The 22,400-nt window shown below is 48.4% G+C and overlaps 1 protein-coding gene across 1 annotated transcript in view; it reads left to right on the forward strand.

Moving 5' to 3' along the window:
- Positions 1-22,400, forward strand: part of LOC130244144 (ribosome quality control complex subunit NEMF) — a 27,542-nt gene extending 5,142 nt beyond the window's left edge. The window contains exons 2-24 of the mRNA XM_056476425.1: positions 6,753-6,828; positions 7,304-7,444; positions 7,534-7,742; positions 13,370-13,495; positions 13,604-13,667; positions 13,804-13,892; positions 13,969-14,072; positions 14,144-14,206; positions 14,314-14,426; positions 14,713-14,770; positions 14,849-14,907; positions 14,996-15,113; positions 15,186-15,456; positions 15,526-15,568; positions 20,228-20,277; positions 20,358-20,493; positions 20,584-20,661; positions 20,773-20,946; positions 21,595-21,627; positions 21,726-21,832; positions 21,912-21,955; positions 22,034-22,113; positions 22,191-22,400. Of these exons, the coding sequence (XP_056332400.1) occupies positions 6,753-6,828; positions 7,304-7,444; positions 7,534-7,742; positions 13,370-13,495; positions 13,604-13,667; positions 13,804-13,892; positions 13,969-14,072; positions 14,144-14,206; positions 14,314-14,426; positions 14,713-14,770; positions 14,849-14,907; positions 14,996-15,113; positions 15,186-15,456; positions 15,526-15,568; positions 20,228-20,277; positions 20,358-20,493; positions 20,584-20,661; positions 20,773-20,946; positions 21,595-21,627; positions 21,726-21,832; positions 21,912-21,955; positions 22,034-22,113; positions 22,191-22,268 (2,314 nt within the window). The 3' untranslated portion in view covers positions 22,269-22,400. The remainder of the gene's footprint in view (positions 1-6,752; positions 6,829-7,303; positions 7,445-7,533; positions 7,743-13,369; positions 13,496-13,603; positions 13,668-13,803; positions 13,893-13,968; positions 14,073-14,143; positions 14,207-14,313; positions 14,427-14,712; positions 14,771-14,848; positions 14,908-14,995; positions 15,114-15,185; positions 15,457-15,525; positions 15,569-20,227; positions 20,278-20,357; positions 20,494-20,583; positions 20,662-20,772; positions 20,947-21,594; positions 21,628-21,725; positions 21,833-21,911; positions 21,956-22,033; positions 22,114-22,190) is intronic.

Genomic DNA, 22,400 nt, shown 5'->3' on the forward strand with positions numbered 1-22,400 from the left:
AACTCACCTGTTCTCCGTCTGACTCACCTGTTCTCTAACTGACTCACCTGTTCTCCACCCGACTCACCTGTTCTCCGTCTGACTCACCTGTTCTCCTGTTCTCTGTCTGACTCACCTGTTCTCCAACTGACTCACCTGTTCTCCGTCTGACTCACCTGTTCTCCATCTGACTCACCTGTTCTCCAACTAACTCACCTGTTCTCCTACTGACTCACCTGTTCTCCAACTAACTCACCTGTTCTCCGTCTGACTCACCTGTTCTCCAACTAACTCACCTGTTTTCTCCGTCTGACTCACCTGTTCTCCAACTAACTCACCTGTTCTCCAACTGACTCACCTGTTCTCCGTCTGACTCACCTGTTCTCCAACTAACTCACCTGTTCTCCGTCTGACTCACCTGTTCTCCAACTAACTCACCTGTTTTCTCCGTCTGACTCACCTGTTCTCCAACTAACTCACCTGTTCTCCTACTGACTCACCTGTTCTCCAACTAACTCACCTGTTCTACTACTGACTCACCTGTTCTCCAACTGACTCACCTGTTCTCCAACTGACTCACCTGTTCTCCAACTGACTCACCTGTTCTCCAACTAACTCACCTGTTCTCCGTCTGACTCACCTGTTCTCCAACTAACTCACCTGTTCTCCGTCTGACTCACCTGTTCTCTAACTGACTCACCTGTTCTCCGTCTGACTCACCTGTTCTCTAACTGGCTCACCTGTTCTCCATCTGACTCACCTGTTCTCCAACTAACTCACCTGTTCTCCATCTGACTCACCTGTTCTCCAACTAACTCACCTGTTCTCCATCTGACTCACCTGTTCTCCATCTGACTCACCTGTTCTCCAACTAACTCACCTGTTCTCCTACTGACTCACCTGTTCTCCAACTAACTCACCTGTTCTCCGTCTGACTCACCTGTTCTCCAACTAACTCACCTGTTTTCTCCGTCTGACTCACCTGTTCTCCAACTAACTCACCTGTTCTACTACTGACTCACCTGTTCTCCAACTGACTCACCTGTTCTCCGTCTGACTCACCTGTTCTCCAACTAACTCACCTGTTCTCCGTCTGACTCACCTGTTCTCTAACTGACTCACCTGTTCTCCAGCTGACTCCCGTTCTCCAACTGACTCACCTGTTCTCCAACTGACTCACCTGTTCTCCGTCTGACTCACCTGTTCTCCAACTAACTCACCTGTTCTCCGTCTGACTCACCTGTTCTCTAACTGACTCACCTGTTCTCCACCTGACTCCCGTTCTCCAACTGACTCACCTGTTCTCCAACTAACTCACCTGTTCTCCGTCTGACTCACCTGTTCTCCAACTGACTCACCTGTTCTCCGTCTGACTCACCTGTTCTCCGCCTGACTCAACTGTTCTCCGCCTGACTCACCTGTTCTCCGTCTGACTCACCTGTTCTCCGTCTGACTCACCTGTTCTCCGTCTGACTCACCTGTTCTCCAACTGACTCACCTGTTCTCTAACTGACTTACCTGTTCTCCTGTTCTCCGTCTGACTTGCCTGTTCTCCAACTGACTCACCTGTTCTCCAACTGACTCACCTGTTCTCCAACTGACTCGCCTGTTCTCTAACTGACTCACCTGTTCTCCGCCTGACTCACCTGTTCTCCAACTGACTCACCTGTTCTCCACCTGACTCACCTGTTTTCTAACTGACTCACCTGTTCTCCTGTTCTCCGCCTGACTCACCTGTTCTCCGTCTGACTCACCTGTTCTCCAACTGACTCACCTGTTCTCCGTCTGACTCACCTGTTCTCCAACTGACTCACCTGTTCTCCTACTGACTCACCTGTTCTCCAACTGACTCACCTGTTCTCCAACTGACTCACCTGTTCTCCTACTGACTCACCTGTTCTCCGTCTGACTCACCTGTTCTCCCTACTGACTCACCTGTTCTCCAACTGACTCACCTGTTCTCCTACTGACTCACCTGTTCTCCAACTGACTCACCTGTTCTCCAACTGACTCACCTGTTCTCCAACTGACTCACCTGTTCTCCTGTTCTCCAACTGACTCACCTGTTCTCCTACTGACTCACCTGTTCTCCAACTGACTCACCTGTTCTCCAACTGACTCACCTGTTCTCCAACTGACTCACCTGTTCTCCTGTTCTCCAACTGACTCACCCGTTCTCCTACTGACTCACCTGTTCTCCTGTTCTCCAACTGACTCACCCGTTCTCCTACTGACTCATCTGTTCTCCGCCTGACTCACCTGTTCTCTAACTGACTCACCTGTTCTCCTGTTCTCCAACTGACTCACCCGTTCTCCTACTGACTCATCTGTTCTCCGCCTGACTCACCTGTTCTCCAACTGACTCACCTGTTCTCCTGTTCTCCAACTGACTCACCCGTTCTCCTACTGACTCATCTGTTCTCCCGCCTGACTCACCTGTTCTCTAACTGACTCACCTGTTCTCCTGTTCTCCGTCTGAGTCACCTGTTCTCCTGTTCTCCGTCTGACTCACCTGTTCTCCAACTGACTCACCTGTTCTCTGTCTGACTCACCTGTTCTCCAACTGACTCACCTGTTCTCCAACTGACTCACCTGTTCTCCAACTGACTCACCTGTTCTCCAACTGACTCACCTGTTCTCCTGTTCTCCAACTGACTCACCTGTTCTCCTACTGACTCACCTGTTCTCCAACTGACTCACCTGTTCTCCTACTGACTCACCTGTTCTCCGCCTGACTCACCTGTTCTCCAACTGACTCACCTGTTCTCCACCTGACTCACCTGTTTTCTAACTGACTCACCTGTTCTCCTGTTCTCCGCCTGACTCACCTGTTCTCCGTCTGACTCACCTGTTCTCCAACTGACTCACCTGTTCTCCGTCTGACTCACCTGTTCTCCAACTGACTCACCTGTTCTCCTACTGACTCACCTGTTCTCCAACTGACTCACCTGTTCTCCAACTGACTCACCTGTTCTCCTACTGACTCACCTGTTCTCCGTCTGACTCACCTGTTCTCCTACTGACTCACCTGTTCTCCAACTGACTCACCTGTTCTCCTACTGACTCACCTGTTCTCCAACTGACTCACCTGTTCTCCAACTTACTCACCTGTTCTCCTGTTCTCCAACTGACTCACCTGTTCTCCTACTGACTCACCTGTTCTCCAACTGACTCACCTGTTCTCCAACTGACTCACCTGTTCTCCAACTGACTCACCTGTTCTCCTGTTCTCCAACTGACTCACCCGTTCTCCTACTGACTCACCTGTTCTCCTGTTCTCCAACTGACTCACCCGTTCTCCTACTGACTCATCTGTTCTCCGCCTGACTCACCTGTTCTCTAACTGACTCACCTGTTCTCCTGTTCTCCAACTGACTCACCCGTTCTCCTACTGACTCATCTGTTCTCCGCCTGACTCACCTGTTCTCCAACTGACTCACCTGTTCTCCTGTTCTCCAACTGACTCACCCGTTCTCCTACTGACTCATCTGTTCTCCGCCTGACTCACCTGTTCTCTAACTGACTCACCTGTTCTCCTGTTCTCCGTCTGAGTCACCTGTTCTCCTGTTCTCCGTCTGACTCACCTGTTCTCCAACTGACTCACCTGTTCTCTGTCTGACTCACCTGTTCTCCAACTGACTCACCTGTTCTCCAACTGACTCACCTGTTCTCCAACTGACTCACCTGTTCTCCTGTTCTCCAACTGACTCACCTGTTCTCCTACTGACTCACCTGTTCTCCAACTGACTCACCTGTTCTCCAACTGACTCACCTGTTCTCCGCCTGACTCACCTGTTCTCCGCCTGACTCACCTGTTCTCCAACTGACTCACCTGTTCTCCAACTGACTCACCTGTTCTCCAACTGACTCACCTGTTCTCCAACTGACTCACCTGTTCTCCTTCTGACTCACCTGTTCTCCGTCTGACTCACCTGTAGGCTTGTGCCGGTATTCGGTAATGCGATAAATCACGGTAATGAATATGCACGATATTGTTATCGCGGGCACTTCAAAATACCGTGAAAAATAATAGATCCGAATTTATATTCTTAGAACGCGCCTTAGCTTATTTTCCATCAACCGCTTGAAGAAAGACTGCGTATATGCTGCGCAGAACTGATGCGCACTCTGATGTAAACAATCCCCACATGTAAAAGCCCTGTGTGCGCGCCGCCGCCGCTGCCACCGCACTATAATCCTCACACGCAGGGGCGGACTTGCCTTCTGGCAGACCGGGCACTTTCCCGGTGGGCCGACGTACTTTTTGGGCCGGGCTGATCATCGTCTTATGATTTGATCGGCCCATAAAAGGCTTAGCAGCCTATTGTTTTTTTCTGCCTTATTGATTGACGCTGCTGTGATCTGTGACTCTCTGAAAGTAGATGCTTTTTTCCCGGACAGACAGACCGGGCCGGCCCATGTGACAGTGTGCAGCCCATTGGCTCTTTTCGGTATTGACATTGGGCTGGCCCAATCACAAACTCCTATTTTGGACTCCGTGTGAGCGTGCGTCGTCTGTGTGTATTTGTCAAAATAGCCGAGAGTCAGAGAGAAGAAACGCAAGGGAGGCGCAGAGAAATTGCGGGAAATACACCGGCGTTTCATTTAGCGATTCTGAAAAGTTCTCTGTTCATTCTAGTACACGGCTAAAAACGCAAATCACGTGACCACACACTCTCTGCCCAGAGCTGCAGCCACTAGTTCAGCGGGTAAGCATAAACCCTAGGTCAGAGTATAGTGCATGTCAGACAGTTCATCTGCTGGATGATCTCATCTCACTATAGTTGTTAAACGTGATATTGAATTCATCTTGTTGTCTCTGTCTAACAATTCTTATGTCTTTTGAATCACTTGTTCTCAGTTAACTGTTTTGGCTGAGTGCAAAGATAAGCTAATATATTAATTTATGTAACCACATACACTGATTCTGCACATTGACTGATTGCTTACCTTTATCGTTTAAATTTAATGTACGTTATACTGTTATAATGGCCATTATTGGTTATTAAAACTGATATTCTGCAAAAGAGACAGGGTAAATCAAATATCAAAATGAAACAAATTTGACTTATATTATGTTTTTATTGTTTAGATGAAGCAGGATGAGGTGAAAGGTTAAAATGTAACACTGTTCCCTTTGAAGATTTACCCATGCATTAGCAGGCAGTTTTTGTTATGTTTATTATTGAATATAGGCTGAGTCAATAGTGTATTGAATAAGCTAAATTGACTGTAGTGTATGAGTGTGTGTGTGAATGAGTGTGTATGGGTGATTTCCAATATTGGGTTGTGGCTGGATAGGCATCTGCTGCATAAAACATGCTGGAATAGTTGGCAGTTCATTCCACTGTGGCAACCCCTGATAAATAAGGGACTTATGCGAAGAAAAATAAATGAATGAATAGTGTATTTTTTAGAACTCAACAAATATCTTTATGGACAGCATACAGGAATTAAATTGAGATTAAAGTTTGTATTTATTTATTTATTTCATGTATATGGCTTTTGTGTTTTATAGAAAATGAGTTGATAAAAATAGATAGATAGCATTTTGATTGAATTTAGTGGGCCGCTCTGAAATGCCAGGGTCGATTTTTTTTGCCCCAGTCCAGCCCTGCTCACACGAAGAAGCAGCATGGCGGAAGGAGGAACGCTGCCGACAATTTATCCCCCTTCAAAAAGGGTAAAGTCAGAGGTTTGGAAATATTTTGGGTTCCAAAAAAATGCAGAGGGATTTCTGATCGAAGACGCTTTCCCTTTGCACATTCACTTTGATATAATTGCTCAAGTTTACTTTTATATTGTGTATTGTTTATTTATATTTATTTGTATTTAAATGTTTGAAGTACTTTTAGTTAATTAAAAAGTTATTAAAGTTACTAAGTTGACGAAACTGAAGTTTTTTTGTGTTTTTTTACCTGTTTCTCTAGTAAAATTACAATATTGTGATAATACTGTATACCGTGATAAAAGCTCAATCAATTAATCGCAGCATGAAAATGTGATACCGGCACATGCCTACTCACCTGTTCTCCTACTGACTCACCTGTTCTCCTACTGACTCACCTGTTCTCCTACTGACTCACCTGTTCTCCAACTCACTCGCCTGTTCTCCGTCTGACTCACCTGTTCTCCTACTGACTCACCTGTTCTCCTACTGACTCACCTGTTCTCCAACTCACTCGCCTGTTCTCCGTCTGACTCACCTGTTCTCCTACTGACTCACCTGTTCTCCAACTGACTCACCTGTTCTCCAACTGACTCACCTGTTCTCCTACTGACTCACCTGTTCTCCAACTGACTCACCTGTTCTCCTACTGACTCACCTGTTCTCCTACCGACTCACCTGTTCTCCAACTGACTCACCTGTTCTCCTACTGACTCACCTGTTCTCCAACTGACTCACCTGTTCTCCAACTGACTCACCTGTTCTCCTACTGACTCACCTGTTCTCCAACTGACTCGCCTGTTCTCCTACCGACTCACCTGTTCTCCTACTGACTCACCTGTTCTCCAACTGACTCACCTGTTCTCCAACTGACTCACCTGTTCTCCTACCGACTCACCTGTTCTCCTACTGACTCACCTGTTCTCCAACTGACTCGCCTGTTCTCCAACTGACTCACCTGTTCTCCAACTGACTCACCTGTTCTCCTACCGACTCACCTGTTCACCTACTGACTCGCCTGTTCTCCTACTGACTCACCTGTTCTCCAATGTTCTTCAGTGCTGATACACACACCTTTCCTCATCATTCCTCTTCTGTGCCTCAGGTATGAAGAGTTTCACCCGTTCCTCTTCTGTCAGCATGCGAAGAGCCGCTATGTTGAGTTTGAGTCTTTCAACAAGGTGCGTGCGTGCGTGCGTGCGTGTGTGTGTGTGTGTGTTTGATCTTTAAAATAAGAGGGTTTGTAAACGGTCTGTTTCTGCTGTGTGACTGGAGGAGTTTAGTCTTCTGCTGGAGCCGGACTGATCTCGGTTATTATTATTGCTGCAGTCGTTCAGTCAATATAAACAGCACGGGGACGACACTGCTGCCTGTGGGGATGAGGAGTGTGTGTGTGTCTATTGTACAATTAGGGGAGAAAATATACAGGCTGTAGAGTAAAAAAACAACAAAAACCTGTGTGTGTGTGCGTGTGTGTGCGTGTGTGTGCGTGCGTGTGTGTGTGCGTGTGTGTGTGTGTGTGTGCGTGTGTGTGTGTGTGCGTGTGTGTGCATGTGTGTGTGCGCGTGTGTGTGCGTGTGTGTGCGTGTGTGCATGTGTGTGCGTGTGTGTGCATGTGTGTGCATGTGTGTGTGTGTGTGTGTGTGTGTGTTTCAGGCGGTGGATGAGTTCTTCTCTCAGATGGAGAGCCAGAAGCTGGACATGCGGGCGCTGCAGCAGGAGAAGCAGGCAATGAAGAAGCTGGAGAACGTGCGGAAGGACCACCAGCAGCGCCTGGAGGCTCTGCATCAGGCTCAGGTGTGTGTGTGTGAGAGAGTGACAGTGTGTGTGTAGTCTTTATCTCAGTGCAGGTGTGTGTTGATGACTGTAGTTGTGTGTGTGTGCAGGAGGTGGAGCGGCTGAAGGGGGAGCTGGTGGAGCTGAACCTGCCGGTGGTGCAGCGGGCTCTGCAGGTGGTACGCAGCGCTCTGGCCAATCAGGTGGACTGGGTGGAGATCGGGCGGATGGTGACGGAGGCGCAGGCGGCGGGAGACCCAGTGGCCTGTGCTATCAAAGAGCTAAAGCTGCAGAGCAACCACATCACCCTGCTGCTCAGGTGAACACACACACCCCTGTCACTGCAGCACATCACCTTGCTGCTCAGGTGAACACACACACACCTGTCCCTGTACACTGATCTGTCACTGCACACACTCACCTATAGCTGCTGAAAGATGACAGATTTCTTTAAATATATTAATGTCATGGTGAAACCCATCCTGAGGGAAACACAGCGTCCTGTCTCCAGAGTAATGCTAACGGTCAGTTTCGCATCTCAGCTGTGTCTATTGTCCAACTAATGGCAGAGTAAGACTTTCAGGCTGGTCAACTGGCCGGACGGGTTCTGACTCGTGAACCTCGATTCGCACGCTTTGTGTTCATGCTAAAATGCATGCTGATGAGATCAGGGCTGGAGATGCAATCATCTGCCGACAACAACACTTCATTTGCATGCTTTGTTTAGGTTTGTCCCCAGCTCTCTGTAAAATGTATAGTTTTGTTTCATTCCTCCTGACCGCCAGAGACGGTGTTTACACAGTGGATAATTGCAGCGCCAGCTGGATGGGCCGAGGAGCAATAAACCAACAAAGTCACATGGTGATGCGAGCAGAGCTGAGGTATATCTGCACCCTGCCTCTTTTTGCTTCCCGCCTTTGGATTTTGGTCGTCGAGTGCAGCTCTTTGATAGGAGCAGCAAGTTTTTCTCGTCCTAACGTTTGTTAGCCAACGGTACTAGCCGTGGTATTTGGTTGATCAGTTTGACGCCTTCTCATGGCTTATCACGTTATTTCCACGGCTTTCCTGATGACTTCCAAGCTCTGTCCTAACAAGCTTCTCCCGGATGATGGACACGATATCTGCTCATCCTGTCTTGGCGTTCAACATCTGAAAGACGCGCTAACTGATCCATGCTCGCATTGTAGTTTGCTGCCCCTGTCAGAGAGACAGGTCCGTTTGGCTGGGCTGAGCCACAATTAGGATGCTGTTGCGTTACCAGCGGGTCTAGCATTGCCGAAGAAGGGGAAAAAAACGTTGCGCTTCTGGAGCTCCTCATCCTAAGAAACCTAGCCTAAACAGTAAGCACACGGCTGGATATCTGTTGTCGAAGAAAGTGGCCTGTCTATCTTCAGACATGGCGGAGATGAAACGCCTTTTACAAAATCTACAACCAGTGGAGCCAGTATCTGACATCTCTGCTGCTGTGCCCTTTGCTGAGGAAGCTCATTCTTATTCCTCTAGCAAGGAACCACCATTTGCATCTTTAAGTGGCCATAGTCCCCACTTCGACGTTGTGTCGACATGTGCTTCTGACTCTCATTTTCAGGAGTAAAGTCAGGCTGATGTTCCTGAGCCTGCCAGTAAGACATGCTAGACCGTTGGATCCGAGAATGGCTCTTATTATTCCTCTGACAATGCCCCACACAGAGATGATGATGCATTGGAAGTCTTTCGGATGGCAGTAGCCCGTCTTGGCCTTGATGATGGCCCTGCTCATCCTGTTCAATCTAATGTGTTTTTCCGCAGACCTCCATCTGTGGATACTATTGTTATGCCAGCATGTAAGGATTTCATTGCAGAATTTTCAAATGCTCTTAAGGGGGCAGGCATGGCCAAAAGACGATCCAAGTATGCTCGCACTGTGGCTTCCTACATTTCCAGGGCTGAGAATACTTTCTGCCATTTAATTTTGGCTGCCTCTAGTTCGCTAGGCACTGAGGTGGACTCCTCAGTTCCACATTTTTTACAGACAGCCTTGCTTGCTATGGGGCATGTGACTCCAGATCTGGGGTCCCTCTCAGCAACACTACTAAATGCTAGAATGCAAGTATGGCTTGCTCAGGTTAAATTGTCAGAGGACTGTAAAAAGACATTGAGGGACCTTCCTATTGTTCCAGGACATATTTTTGAGCCAGATGTATCAGAGGTGTCGGAAAAACATGCAAAATTGTCTACAGCTTCACAGTAGCTAACACAAGCACAGCAGCCTCCAAATTTCTGAATGCTCTTGCCGCCGCCTAGGAATTATACCTCTGTACAACCACGTTTCCGTCATGGGGCCCCCAGCCGACCCCAGGGCCTACAGAGGTTCCAGGGTCTGGATGACGCACAAATACGTCACTCCCATGCCAAACCTACTCCACGTCACCCTCCCTTACGAGGTGCTCGTCAACGCCCCCACACAACTTCAAAAGGCTGGAATGTTAAGGCCTGAGATGATTGAGTCGGCTGTTTCACAAGCCATCAGGTGAGTTACTGGGAGAACACAGTGTCAGACCCATGGGTTTTGTGCAAGGGTTACACCCTACAGTTCCGCTGTTTTCGGGTCTAATTCCAACAGTCATGACAGACCCAGCACGATCTGCAGCTCTCTCCAGAGAGATATGTTCCTTGTTGCAAAAGAGAGCAATAGAAGCAGTTCATCCTCTGGTTCAGAAAGAAGGTTTTTACTCGACTTATTTTCTGGTTCTGAAGCAGGACGGAGGTTTTTGTCCAAAATTGGATTTAAGAAGGTTGAACAGATTTCTGAAAAGACTTCCCTTTCGCATATTTCGTGTGACCAATGTTCTTTGGTCCATTGCAGAGGGAGATTGGTTCACAACTGTAGATAAGACAGATGCATATTTTCACGTTCTGATTGCCAAGCATCACAGAAAGTTTCTGCGTTTCAGTTTCATGAGCAGAAGTTACCAGTTCAGAGTTCTACCATTTGGTCTCGGCCTAGCCCCCCTTGTGTTTACAAGATGCAGGAAAGTTGTCCTATCTCCGCTTTGGGCTCAGGGTGTACGAATCTTGCCATATCTGGATTACTTGCTGGTGTGTGCTCAAACGAGGGCTCAATCGGTGCACAATACGCAGCTGCTGCTGGACCATGTGACCAGGCTGGGTCTCTCAGTGAACAGAGTAAAGAGCTGCTGATAGGGATGACCCTATTTCAGTCTCGGACGACAGACATCCTGAACTTCTTGAGCCAGTTTTGTTTGGGAGTATCTCTACAATATGGCATGCTCCTGAGGTTGATCGGGATGCAGATGGCAGCCTCTTGTGTAATTCCCCTGGGATTGCTCCATCTGCAGCCCCTGCAGGTATGGAACAATCTTCTGCGGTTAGACCCATCTCGTCATCGGTATCGATTCACGTTGTTGGTGAACCAACCGAGACAACTTCCAGGCAGGAGGGACCTGTTGTGTCAACTAGATGGTCATATTTGGCATCCAGATCCAGCATGTCTACAGTTATAGGTGTGGCCTCTGGGACCAATCCTTTATTAGCAGAATGCGAGCCTTCAGTCATCCACACAGTTCTGAACGCAAGGGCAGCTTCTACAAGAAATCTTTATCCTTACCGATGGAAGTCATTCTGTTCATGGTGTGCGACTCAGAATCTTAATCCTGTGCAATGCAAAGTTTCGAGGGTTTTAACCTTTTTACAAGGGCTGTTGGAGAGTGACAAGGCTGCATCCACACTAAAGGTCTACGTAGCAGCCATCTCGGCCCATCATGCATCAGTAAATGGTTCCTCTTTGGGGTCTGATAGCCTAGTTTGCAGTTTTTTGAAGGGTGCAAAATGTCTCAATCCAGCTCGTTCACTTCGTTCTGCCTCTCTCTGCTAGTCTCCATTTGAACTTTTGGAAGAAGTAAATCTAAAGTGGAAATCCTTAAAGACGGCTTTCCTCTTGGCTGTTGCTTCTACACAGAGTGTGTGAGCTGCACGCTTTGTCAGTGAGTCAGTCCTGTTTGAGATGGAAACCAGATGACTCTGGTGTTACCCTTTGGCCTAATTCATCCTTCCTCCCTAAAGTATTGTTGTAGCAATTTATTAACCAGTCAATTGAATTGCAGTCCTTTCAACCATTACCTTCTGGCAAAGGTTTTCTGTTTTTATGCCCCGTGCATGCCTTGAAATTTTATGTGGCGGCTACTGCACAGTTAAGACAATCAGAACAGCTGTTTGTTTGTTATGGAGAAGCTAGGAGAGGTGCACCTCTAAGCAAATCAAATCACTTTTATTGTCACATCATCAGCAGCACGTGTGGGCTCAGCAACCTATACCTGGTGCCATCACTTGCCATTCTACCAGAGCCATTTCCTCCTCTTGGGCTGCTTTTAAAGGTGTTTCTCTTGCAGAGATCTGTGCAGCAGCGACATGGTCTTCTCCATGCACATTTGCAAGATTCTTCAATGTCAATATTGCTGACTCTATGGGTGTGGGCGTAGCTGTTCTCCGCAAGTCTTCTGGTGAGTTTTATCTTCCTTGTGACCTTTCTGGTATGGGTCATCCACTGTGTAAACACCGTCTCTGGCGGTCAGGATGAATGAAACAGTACGTTGGTAACGTATGTAACCGTGGTTCTGTGAATTCTGGATGACCGCCAGAGTTCCCTGTCACTCGGAAGTGCAAGACGCTTCAAGGCAGGGTGCAGAGCTGTAGTGGATTATATACCTGTGACTTTGTTGGTATATTGTTCCTCGGCCTATTCAGCTGGCGCTGCGATTATCCACCATGTAAACACTGTCTCCTTTTTCTTAGAACACAAAATAACCCATTATGCTTTGCATGTACGCGCTAGGAGAATGCCAAGAACCTCCGGTCGACAGCTGATGTGTATAAAGAGTCACATTTGGACAGCTTAGAAATTATAGTTTTAATCTATTTTTATTTGCTTTTATCATCTTTGAACTAATACTGCTGCCGATCAGCGCCACCTCCTGGACTGATCATTTAAAAAATGTGATCTAATATTATGGAAAACAACTGCTGTGAGGCATTTTCCCCTCGTTGTCAGACGCCATCTTCTGCAGTTTAAATGACGCCTCGTCAACGCTAAAGTCAACTGATTCTCTTTCTTTCAAATATATAATCAACCCAAACACATGTAAGTCATCAAAATGTTTGACACACACACACACACACACACACGTACTGTACCACTGACACACTGATTTAATAACTGTGACAAAGTGAAAATAAAGTGACATTTTATAATGACAGAAATACACACACCGTGGTAAAAACAACACATTAAATGAAACATAAATGGCTCGCGATTAGAATGAACAGCACATCAGCCTGCAGAGGATCAGTAACAGACTTTTATTGGTCATTTTTGTAACTTGCATGACTTACATAATGTTTCCTGTTAGGTTTCATGCCAGTAATCTGGTTTGCTCTATAATGCAGTAAAGTATTGCGTGCGTGCGTGCGTGCGTGTGTTTTGAAGAGCAGTTGAGCTAACAGCTGACAGGCCGGGGAAACACACACACATTGTATTTCTGACGGCAGACACGTGAACTAGGAGAACGGTTTTCTCTCTCGCTTGAACCACAGATCTGACTGATTATAATGGCTTTAACACACACTTTTCAAAGTTGTGTCACAAAAACACTCCGTAATCCAGGCAAAGCGCTATTGAAACCCATTTTCACAGCGCAAATTACTGTAAACGGAAGTTCTAAACATTGTACCTGAAGACGCTGGTCAGTATGGCGCCCTCCATGCAGCAGCCAAGAAAAAGGTCTGTAGAAACTGCGTGTCTGCTGCACCAGTTCAGAGTTCTTTCGATGACGCCACAGCGACGCCGCGTTCTTCTTATTAAAGTTTTCTGCTTTGTTCTCCCTGGTTTTTGTCACTTCTTCAAATTCACAACACTGCGCACACACCTGTCACTGCGCACCTGTATTTCAGGAACCCGGAGGCGTGTCCAGAGGGCGGAGCCGCAGAGCTGCAGAGCGGGAAGAAGAACCGCAGCCGAGAGAAACCAGTGCTGGTGGACATCGACATCAACCTGTCTGCACACGCTAATGCTAAGAGGCCAGTACACACACACACACACACACTCATATACACACACACACTCTCAGACACACACACACACACACACTCACTCTCACTGAAGGTGTGTGCTGCTGATCTCCTCAGGTATTACGACAGCAAGAGGAGCGCAGCCAAGAAGGAGCAGAAAACTGTGGAGGCGGCACAAAAGGTGTGTGTGTGTGTCTTTCTGAGAGTGTGTGTGTGTTTGTGTCTCTGTGTCTTTCTGAGTGTGTGTGTGTGTCTATCTGAGAGTGTATGTGTGTGCTAAATGTGTGTGTCTGTGTGTGTGTGTTTCTGGCCTCCAGGCCTTCAAGTCTGCGGAGAAGAAGACCAAGCAGACGCTAAAGGACGTGCAGACGGTGACCAGCATCCAGAAGGCCAGGAAGGTGTACTGGTAAAGAAAACACCTGAGCGTCTCTGCAGGTGTGTGTGTGTGTGTCTCTGACGTGTGTGTGTTTGTGTGTGGGCAGGTTCGAGAAGTTCCTGTGGTTCCTGAGCTCTGAGAACTATCTGATCATCGCGGGTCGAGACCAGCAGCAGAACGAGATGATCGTCAAGCGCTACCTGCGGGCAGGTGAGGCCCCGCCCCCTGCTGTTTCCCATGATGCTCTCTGCTTCTCTGAGCACTGTATGTGTGTGTTTCAGGAGACCTGTATGTTCATGCGGATCTGCACGGAGCCACCAGCTGTGTGATCAAGAACCCGTCAGGTGAGCAGCACAGGTGTACACACACACACACACACACACACTACTGATGTTGAGTTATTGATGATCAGCAGCACCGTGGCTTCACCTGCAGTGCTGCTCTTCCACAGGTGAGGCCGTACCTCCGCGCACGCTCACAGAGGCTGCTACCATGGCTGTGTGCTACAGCGCGGCATGGGACGCTAAGGTGATCACCAGCGCGTGGTGGGTTCAGCATGATCAGGTGAGCATCCACACACACACACACACACACACACACACACGCACACATCATCATCACAGGAGCATGTATCAAAACTCTTTCCTCCTCCTGCTGAACACAGAATAAGACCTTTAGAGGGATGTTGTTGGTGACCCAGATTAGGCCCATTTCCACTGGTCAGGTCGGGTCGGGTCGGTATGTGTTTGTGTAAAAGCGTGTGGAAGCGTGAGCGGTGTCGTCGGCTCTGGTTATCGGATCTTCTTGCAGACCTTCCTCAACACCTCCTCCTGTCTCTGTATTCTCACAGGTGTCCAAAACGGCTCCGAGTGGAGAGTATCTGACCACCGGAAGCTTCATGATCAGAGGTGAAGATCGCAGCTGTTCTCAGATCAGCTCAGCATCAGTACAATGAGATTAAACACACACGTGCTGCTTCTCCACAGGGAAGAAGAACTTCCTGCCTCCCTCATATCTCATCATGGGCTTCGGGTTTCTGTTCAAGGTAAAGCGGCGCCGAGCTCGTCATGTGAGAGCGCAGTATAGTAATATTGACATGCGACTCATTCAGCCTCTTCTGCTCTGCGGCGCAGGTGGATGATCAGAGTGTGTTCAGGCACCGAGGAGAGCGCAAGATGAAGACCCTGGAGGAGGAGGAGGAGGACGGGACCAGCACCACAGAGATCCTGGAGGAGGAAGAAGAGCTGTTGGGTGTGGCCTCCGTTCTTCATCATCATCATCATCATCATCTCTGTCAGTGATCAACGTGTGTGTGTGTTTCAGCTGAAGACAGTGGGAACGAGGCTGAGGAAGAGGATACAGACAGCCGGACAGCAGATGATGAAGAGCAGCGGGTGTGTCGAAGCGATGAGGAGGATCAGCGAGTGTGTCGAAGCGTTGAAGAGGATGATGATGATAGTGATGATGATGAAGATGAACATGCGGTCAGCGCTGCAGATGTAGAGGATACTGCAGACTCAGAGGAGGAGGATCCTGGAGTGCAGATCAGCTTTCCGGACACCTGCATCTCACTGTCACACCTGCAGATCAACAGGTGCGTCTGCGCTTTACTGAGCAACACACACACACTGCTGAGTCTCACTGTCTCTCTGTTTCTCCACAGGACTGCACACACTGACACTACTGACCCGCAGGAGTCACAACAGGTGCGTTACAGAGAGATCGCACAACACCATCAAACACACAATATTATTATACAACACCGTCAGTCTCACAACACCGTCAGTCTCACAACACCGTCAGTCTCACAACACCGTCAGTCTTACAACACTGTGAATTTCACAACACTATCAGTCTCACAACACCATCAGTCTCACAACACTATCAGTCTCACAACACCATCAGTCTCACAACACCATCAGTCTCACAACACCGTCAGTCTTACAACACCATCAGTCTCACAACACCGTCAGTCTCACAACACCGTCAGTCTCACAACACTGTGAGTCTCACAACACCGTCAGTCTCACAACACCATCAGTCTCACAACACCATCAGTCTCACAACACCATCAGTCTCACAACACCATCAGTCTCACAACACTGTGAGTCTCATAACACCGTCAGTCTTACAACACTGTGAGTCTCACAACACCGTCAGTCTCACAACACCGTCAGTCTCACAACACTGTGAGTCTCATAACACCGTCAGTCTTACAACACTGTGAGTCTCACAACACCATCAGTCTCACAACACCGTCAGTCTCACAACACCGTCAGTCTCACAACACCGTCAGTCTTACAACACCGTCAGTCTCACAACACCGTCAGTCTCACAACACTGTGAGTCTCACAACACCGTCAGTCTCACAACACCGTCAGTCTCACAACACCGTGAGTCTCATAACACCGTGAGTCTCATAACACCATCAGTCTCACAACACCGTCAGTCTCACAACACCGTCAGTCTCACAACACCGTCAGTCTCACAACACCGTCAGTCTCACAACACCGTCAGTCTCACAACACCGTCAGTCTCACAACACCTTCAGTCTCACAACACCGTCAGTCTCACAACACCGTCAGTCTCACAACACCGTCAGTCTCACAACACCGTCAGTCTTACAACACCGTGAGTCTCACAACACCATCAGTCTCACAACACTGAGTCTCATAACACCGTCAGTCTTACAACACTGTGAGTCTCACAACACCGTCAGTCTCACAACACCGTCAGTCTCACAACACCGTCAGTCTCACAACACCGTCAGTCTCACAACACCATCAGTCTCACAACACCATCAGTCTCACAACACTGTGAGTCTCACAACACCATCAGTCTCACAACACCGTCAGACTCACAACACCGTCAGTCTCACAACACCATCAGTCTCACAACACTGTGAGTCTCACAACACCATCAGTCTCACAACACCATCAGTCTCACAACACCGTCAGACTCACAACACTGTGAGTCTCACAACACCATCAGTCTCACAACACCGTCAGTCTCACAACACCATCAGTCTCACAACACCGTGAGTCTCACAACACCGTCAGTCTCACAACACCGTCAGTCTCACAACACCGTCAGTCTCACAACACCGTCAGTCTCACAACACCGTCAGTCTCACAACACCATCAGTCTCACAACACCATCAGTCTCACAACACTGTGAGTCTCACAACACCGTGAGTCTCACAACACCGTCAGTCTCACAACACCGTCAGTCTCACAACACCATCAGTCTCACAACACCGTCAGTCTCACAACACTGTGAGTCTCACAACACCGTCAGTCTCACAACACCGTCAGTCTCACAACACCGTCAGTCTCACAACACCGTCAGTCTCACAACACCATCAGTCTCACAACACCGTCAGTCTCGCAACACTGTGAGTCTCACAACACCATCAGTCTCACAACACCATCAGTCTCACAACACCATCAGTCTCACAACACCATCAGTCTCACAACACCGTGAGTCTCACAACACCATCAGTCTCACAACACCATCAGTCTCACAACACCGTGAGTCTCACAACACCATCAGTCTCACAACACCATCAGTCTCACAACACCGTCAGTCTCACAACACCATCAGTCTCACTACACCATCAGTCTCACAACACCATCAGTCTCACAACACCGTCAGTCTCACAACACAATCAGTCTCACAACACCATCAGTCTCACAACACCGTCAGTCTTACAACACTGTGAGTCTCACAACACCATCAGTCTCACAACACCGTGAGTCTCACAACACCATCAGTCTCACAACACCATCAGTCTCACAACACCGTGAGTCTCACAACACCGTGAGTCTCACAACACCGTCAGTCTCACAACACCGTCAGTCTCACAACACCGTCAGTCTCACAACACCATCAGTCTCACAACACCTTCAGTCTCACAACACCTTCAGTCTCACAACACCTTCAGTCTCACAACACCGTCAGTCTCACAACACCGTCAGTCTCACAACACCATCAGTCTCACAACACCGTCAGTCTCACAACACCATCAGTCTCACTACACCGTGAGTCTCACAACACCATCAGTCTCACAACACCATCAGTCTCACAATACCGTCAGTCTTACAACACCATCAGTCTCACAACACCGTCAGTCTCACAACACCATCAGTCTCACAACACCATCAGTCTCACAACACCGTCAGTCTCACAACACCGTCAGTCTCACAACACCTTCAGTCTCACAACACCGTCAATCTCACAACACCATCAGTCTCACAACACCATTAGTCTCACAACACCATCAGTCTCACAACACCGTGAGTCTCACAACACCGTCAGTCTTACAACACCGTGAGTCTCACAACACCATCAGTCTCACAACACCATCAGTCTCACAACACCATCAGTCTCACAACACCGTCAGTCTCACAACACCATCAGTCTCACAACACCATCAGTCTCACAACACCATCGGTCTCACAACACTGTGAGTCTCACAACACCGTCAGTCTCACAACACCGTCAGTCTCACAACACCATCAGTCTCACAACACCATCAGTCTCACAACACCATCAGTCTCACAACACCATCAGTCTCACAACACCGTGAGTCTCACAACACCGTCAGTCTCACAACACCATCAGTCTCACAACACCGTCAGTCTCACAACACCGTCAGTCTCACAACACCGTCAGTCTCACAACACCGTCAGTCTCACAACACCGTCAGTCTCACAACACCATCAGTCTCACAACACCGTCAGTCTCACAACACCGTGAATCTCACAACACCATCAGTCTCACAACACCATCAGTCTCACAACACCGTCAGTCTCACAACACCATCAGTCTCACAACACCGTCAGTCTCACAACACAATCAGTCTCACAACACCATCAGTCTCACAACACTGTCAGTCTTACAACACTGTGAGTCTCACAACACCATCAGTCTCACAACACCGTGAGTCTCACAACACCATCAGTCTCACAACACCATCAGTCTCACAACACCGTGAGTCTCACAACACCGTGAGTCTCACAACACCGTCAGTCTCACAACACCGTCAGTCTCACAACACCGTCAGTCTCACAACACCTTCAGTCTCACAACACCTTCAGTCTCACAACACCTTCAGTCTCACAACACCGTCAGTCTCACAACACCGTCAGTCTCACAACACCGTCAGTCTCACAACACCATCAGTCTCACTACACCGTGAGTCTCACAACACCATCAGTCTCACAACACCATCAGTCTCACAATACCGTCAGTCTTACAACACTGTGAGTCTCACAACACCATCAGTCTCACAACACCATCAGTCTCACAACACCGTCAGTCTCACAACACCTTAAGTCTCACAACACCGTCAATCTCACAACACCATCAGTCTCACAACACCATTAGTCTCACAACACCATCAGTCTCACAACACCGTGAGTCTCACAACACCGTCAGTCTTACAACACCGTGAGTCTCACAACACCATCAGTCTCACAACACCATCAGTCTCACAACACCATCAGTCTCACAACACCGTCAGTCTCACAACACCATCAGTCTCACAACACCATCAGTCTCACAACACCATCGGTCTCACAACACTGTGAGTCTCACAACACCGTCAGTCTCACAACACCGTCAGTCTCACAACACCGTCAGTCTCACAACACCGTCAGTCTCACAACACCGTCAGTCTCACAACACCATCAGTCTCACAACACCATCAGTCTCACAACACCATCAGTCTCACAACACCGTGAGTCTCACAACACCGTCAGTCTCACAACACCGTCAGTCTCACAACACCGTCAGTCTCACAACACCGTCAGTCTCACAACACCATCAGTCTCACAACACCGTCAGTCTCACAACACCGTGAATCTCACAACACCATCAGTCTCACAACACCGTCAGTCTCACAACACCGTCAGTCTCACAACACCATCAGTCTCACAACAGCGTCAGTCTCACAACACCATCAGTCTCACAACACCGTGAGTCTCACAACACCGTCAGTCTCACAACACCATCAGTCTCACAACACCATCAGTCTCACAACAGCGTCAGTCTCACAACACCTTCAGTCTCACAACACCGTCAGTCTCCCAACACCTTCAGTCTCACAACACCGTCAGTCTCACAACACCGTCAGTCTCACAACACCATCAGTCTCACAACACCGTCAGTCTCACAACACCGTCAGTCTCACAACACCATCAGTCTCACAACAGCGTCAGTCTCACAACACCTTCAGTCTCACAACACCGTCAGTCTCCCAACACCTTCAGTCTCACAACACCGTCAGTCTCACAACACCGTCAGTCTCACAACTCGTCAGTCTCACAGCTGAACTGAATCACATGATTGAATGATTCCTGCAGGTGAACACAGATACGCAGGTGAAGAAGCACCTAACGGCCAAACAGCGCAGGTGAGTCAAACTCCAGCAGAATCATTGTGCAGAGCATCAGCTGATGAAAACCAGAAGATTAACCAGTTTACTGTCATCAGAGACATGAAGAAGAAGCAGAAACAGGAGAACACAGAGGATCTGGAGGAAGGAGACCCGAAACATCCGGAGACTGCCAGAACACCCACAAGTAAGAGCGGAGGAGTGGCTGCGGCACCGCTGAAGAGAGGACAGAAGGTTAGACACTCACACACTCTCTCAGACACACACTCACACAGGCAGCTGTTAGCAGGAGGAGTGAATCAGTGTGTTGTTTGTTTTTCTCAGAACAAATTGAAGAAGATGAAGGACAAATACAAAGACCAGGATGAAGAGGACCGAGAGATGATGATGAAGATACTGGGGGTCAGTTTCAGTTTCGCTGACCAACACACACAGACACTGTCCACTACCCATGAACAAACATTCTTGCAGTCCTCCTGTCTGTACTGAACTCACTCTGTACATGATCATCAGTCCGCAGGTTCCACCAAAGAGGAAAAAACAAAGAAGGGCAAGAAAGGAAAAGCAAAGGAAGAGCCAGTAAAGAAAGTTCCGGCTCATCAGAAAACAGCAACGAAGCCGAAACCTGAAACCACCAGCCGGACGAGCGAGAACATGGAAGATCCAGCTGGAGGAGATCAGGAGAAGGTGAAGAGAAAAACACACATCTACTGATTTAGCAGTGAGTTATAATATAATGAGCGTATCTCCGTCTGAACTGCGCTATAATGAGCGTATCTCCGTCTGAACTGTGCTATAATGAGCGTATCTCCGTCTGAACTGTGCTATAATGAGCGTATCTCCGTCTGAACTGTGCTATAATGAGCGTATCTCCGTCTGAACTGTGCTATAATGAGCGTATCTCCGTCTGACCTGTGCTATAATGAGCGTATCTCCGTCTGAACTGTGCTATAATGAGCGTATCTCCGTCTGACCTGTGCTATAATGAGCGTATCTCCGTCTGAACTGTGCTATAATGAGCGTATCTCCGTCTGAACTGTGCTATAATGAGCGTATCTCCGTCTGACTGTGCTATAATGAGCGTATCTCCGTCTGAACTGTGCTATAATGAGCGTATCTCCGTCTGAACTGTGCTATAATGAGCGTATCTCCGTCTGAACTGTGCTATAATGAGCGTATCTCCGTCTGAACTGCAGCACTTCATATTCAGTCAGAATCTCAGAGCTCTTGTAAAGCATGAATAGCTGAGACAGCAGAGACGTCCACTTCTGCACAGTGCTGTGTAATACCCAAGATGTGATCTGTGTGTGCTAAATGTGTGTGTCTGTGTTTCAGGAGCTGGAGGATGTGGATAATCCCGCTGTGGAGGTGAGGAAGCGCTCGTCGTCCCCCTGCAGTCTCTCAGTGTTGATCTGAAATGAAGCTCTGTCGTTTCTCTGAGCTCTTTAGTGTTTGTTTGTTCTCAGGACTCGGAGAACCTTCTGGACTCTCTGACGGGCCTCCCGCACCCTGAGGATGTGCTGCTGTTTGCGGTGCCGGTCTGCGCTCCGTACACCGCTCTCTCCAGCTATAAGTGTGTGTTCAGTGTGTGTGTTTGAGCTCTTACTGTGTTCTGCACAGACTCTGAGTGTTTTACTCTGTTCTCTCTGCAGGTATAGGGTCAAACTGACACCAGGGACGCAGAAAAAGGGCAAAGGTGAGGCTGTAGTGGATGTACAGGTGTGTGTGTGTGTGTATGTGAGAGACGTGTTGTGAACGTAAATGTGTTTTCCAGCGGCCCGCACTGCTGTGCTGAGCTTCATGAAAGGGAAAGACGCCGGCGCTCGAGAGAAGGATTTATTCCGCAGTGTGAAGGTAACGGCAGCCGGTGTGTGTGTGTGTTTGCGCGCATGCACATGCTCGTGCCATTAACACCCGCTGATGTTTTACAGGACACAGATTTGTCCCGAAACATGCCGGGGAAAGTCAAGGTTTCTGCTCCAAACCTGCAGGCGGTGAAGAAGAAGTGAAGCTGCTGATCATCACCTTACAGAAGAACACTCAGCGTCTCAGCAGATCCTCTGAGCTCGCGCGCTCGTGTGTGTGTGTGTGTGTGTGTGTAAATCATTCTCCTTCATGCATTTAATAAAAGATCACTCAGA

The sequence above is a fragment of the Danio aesculapii genome, chromosome 17 (genome assembly GCF_903798145.1).
Source record: "Danio aesculapii chromosome 17, fDanAes4.1, whole genome shotgun sequence".
Lineage (NCBI taxonomy): Eukaryota > Metazoa > Chordata > Actinopteri > Cypriniformes > Danionidae > Danio > Danio aesculapii.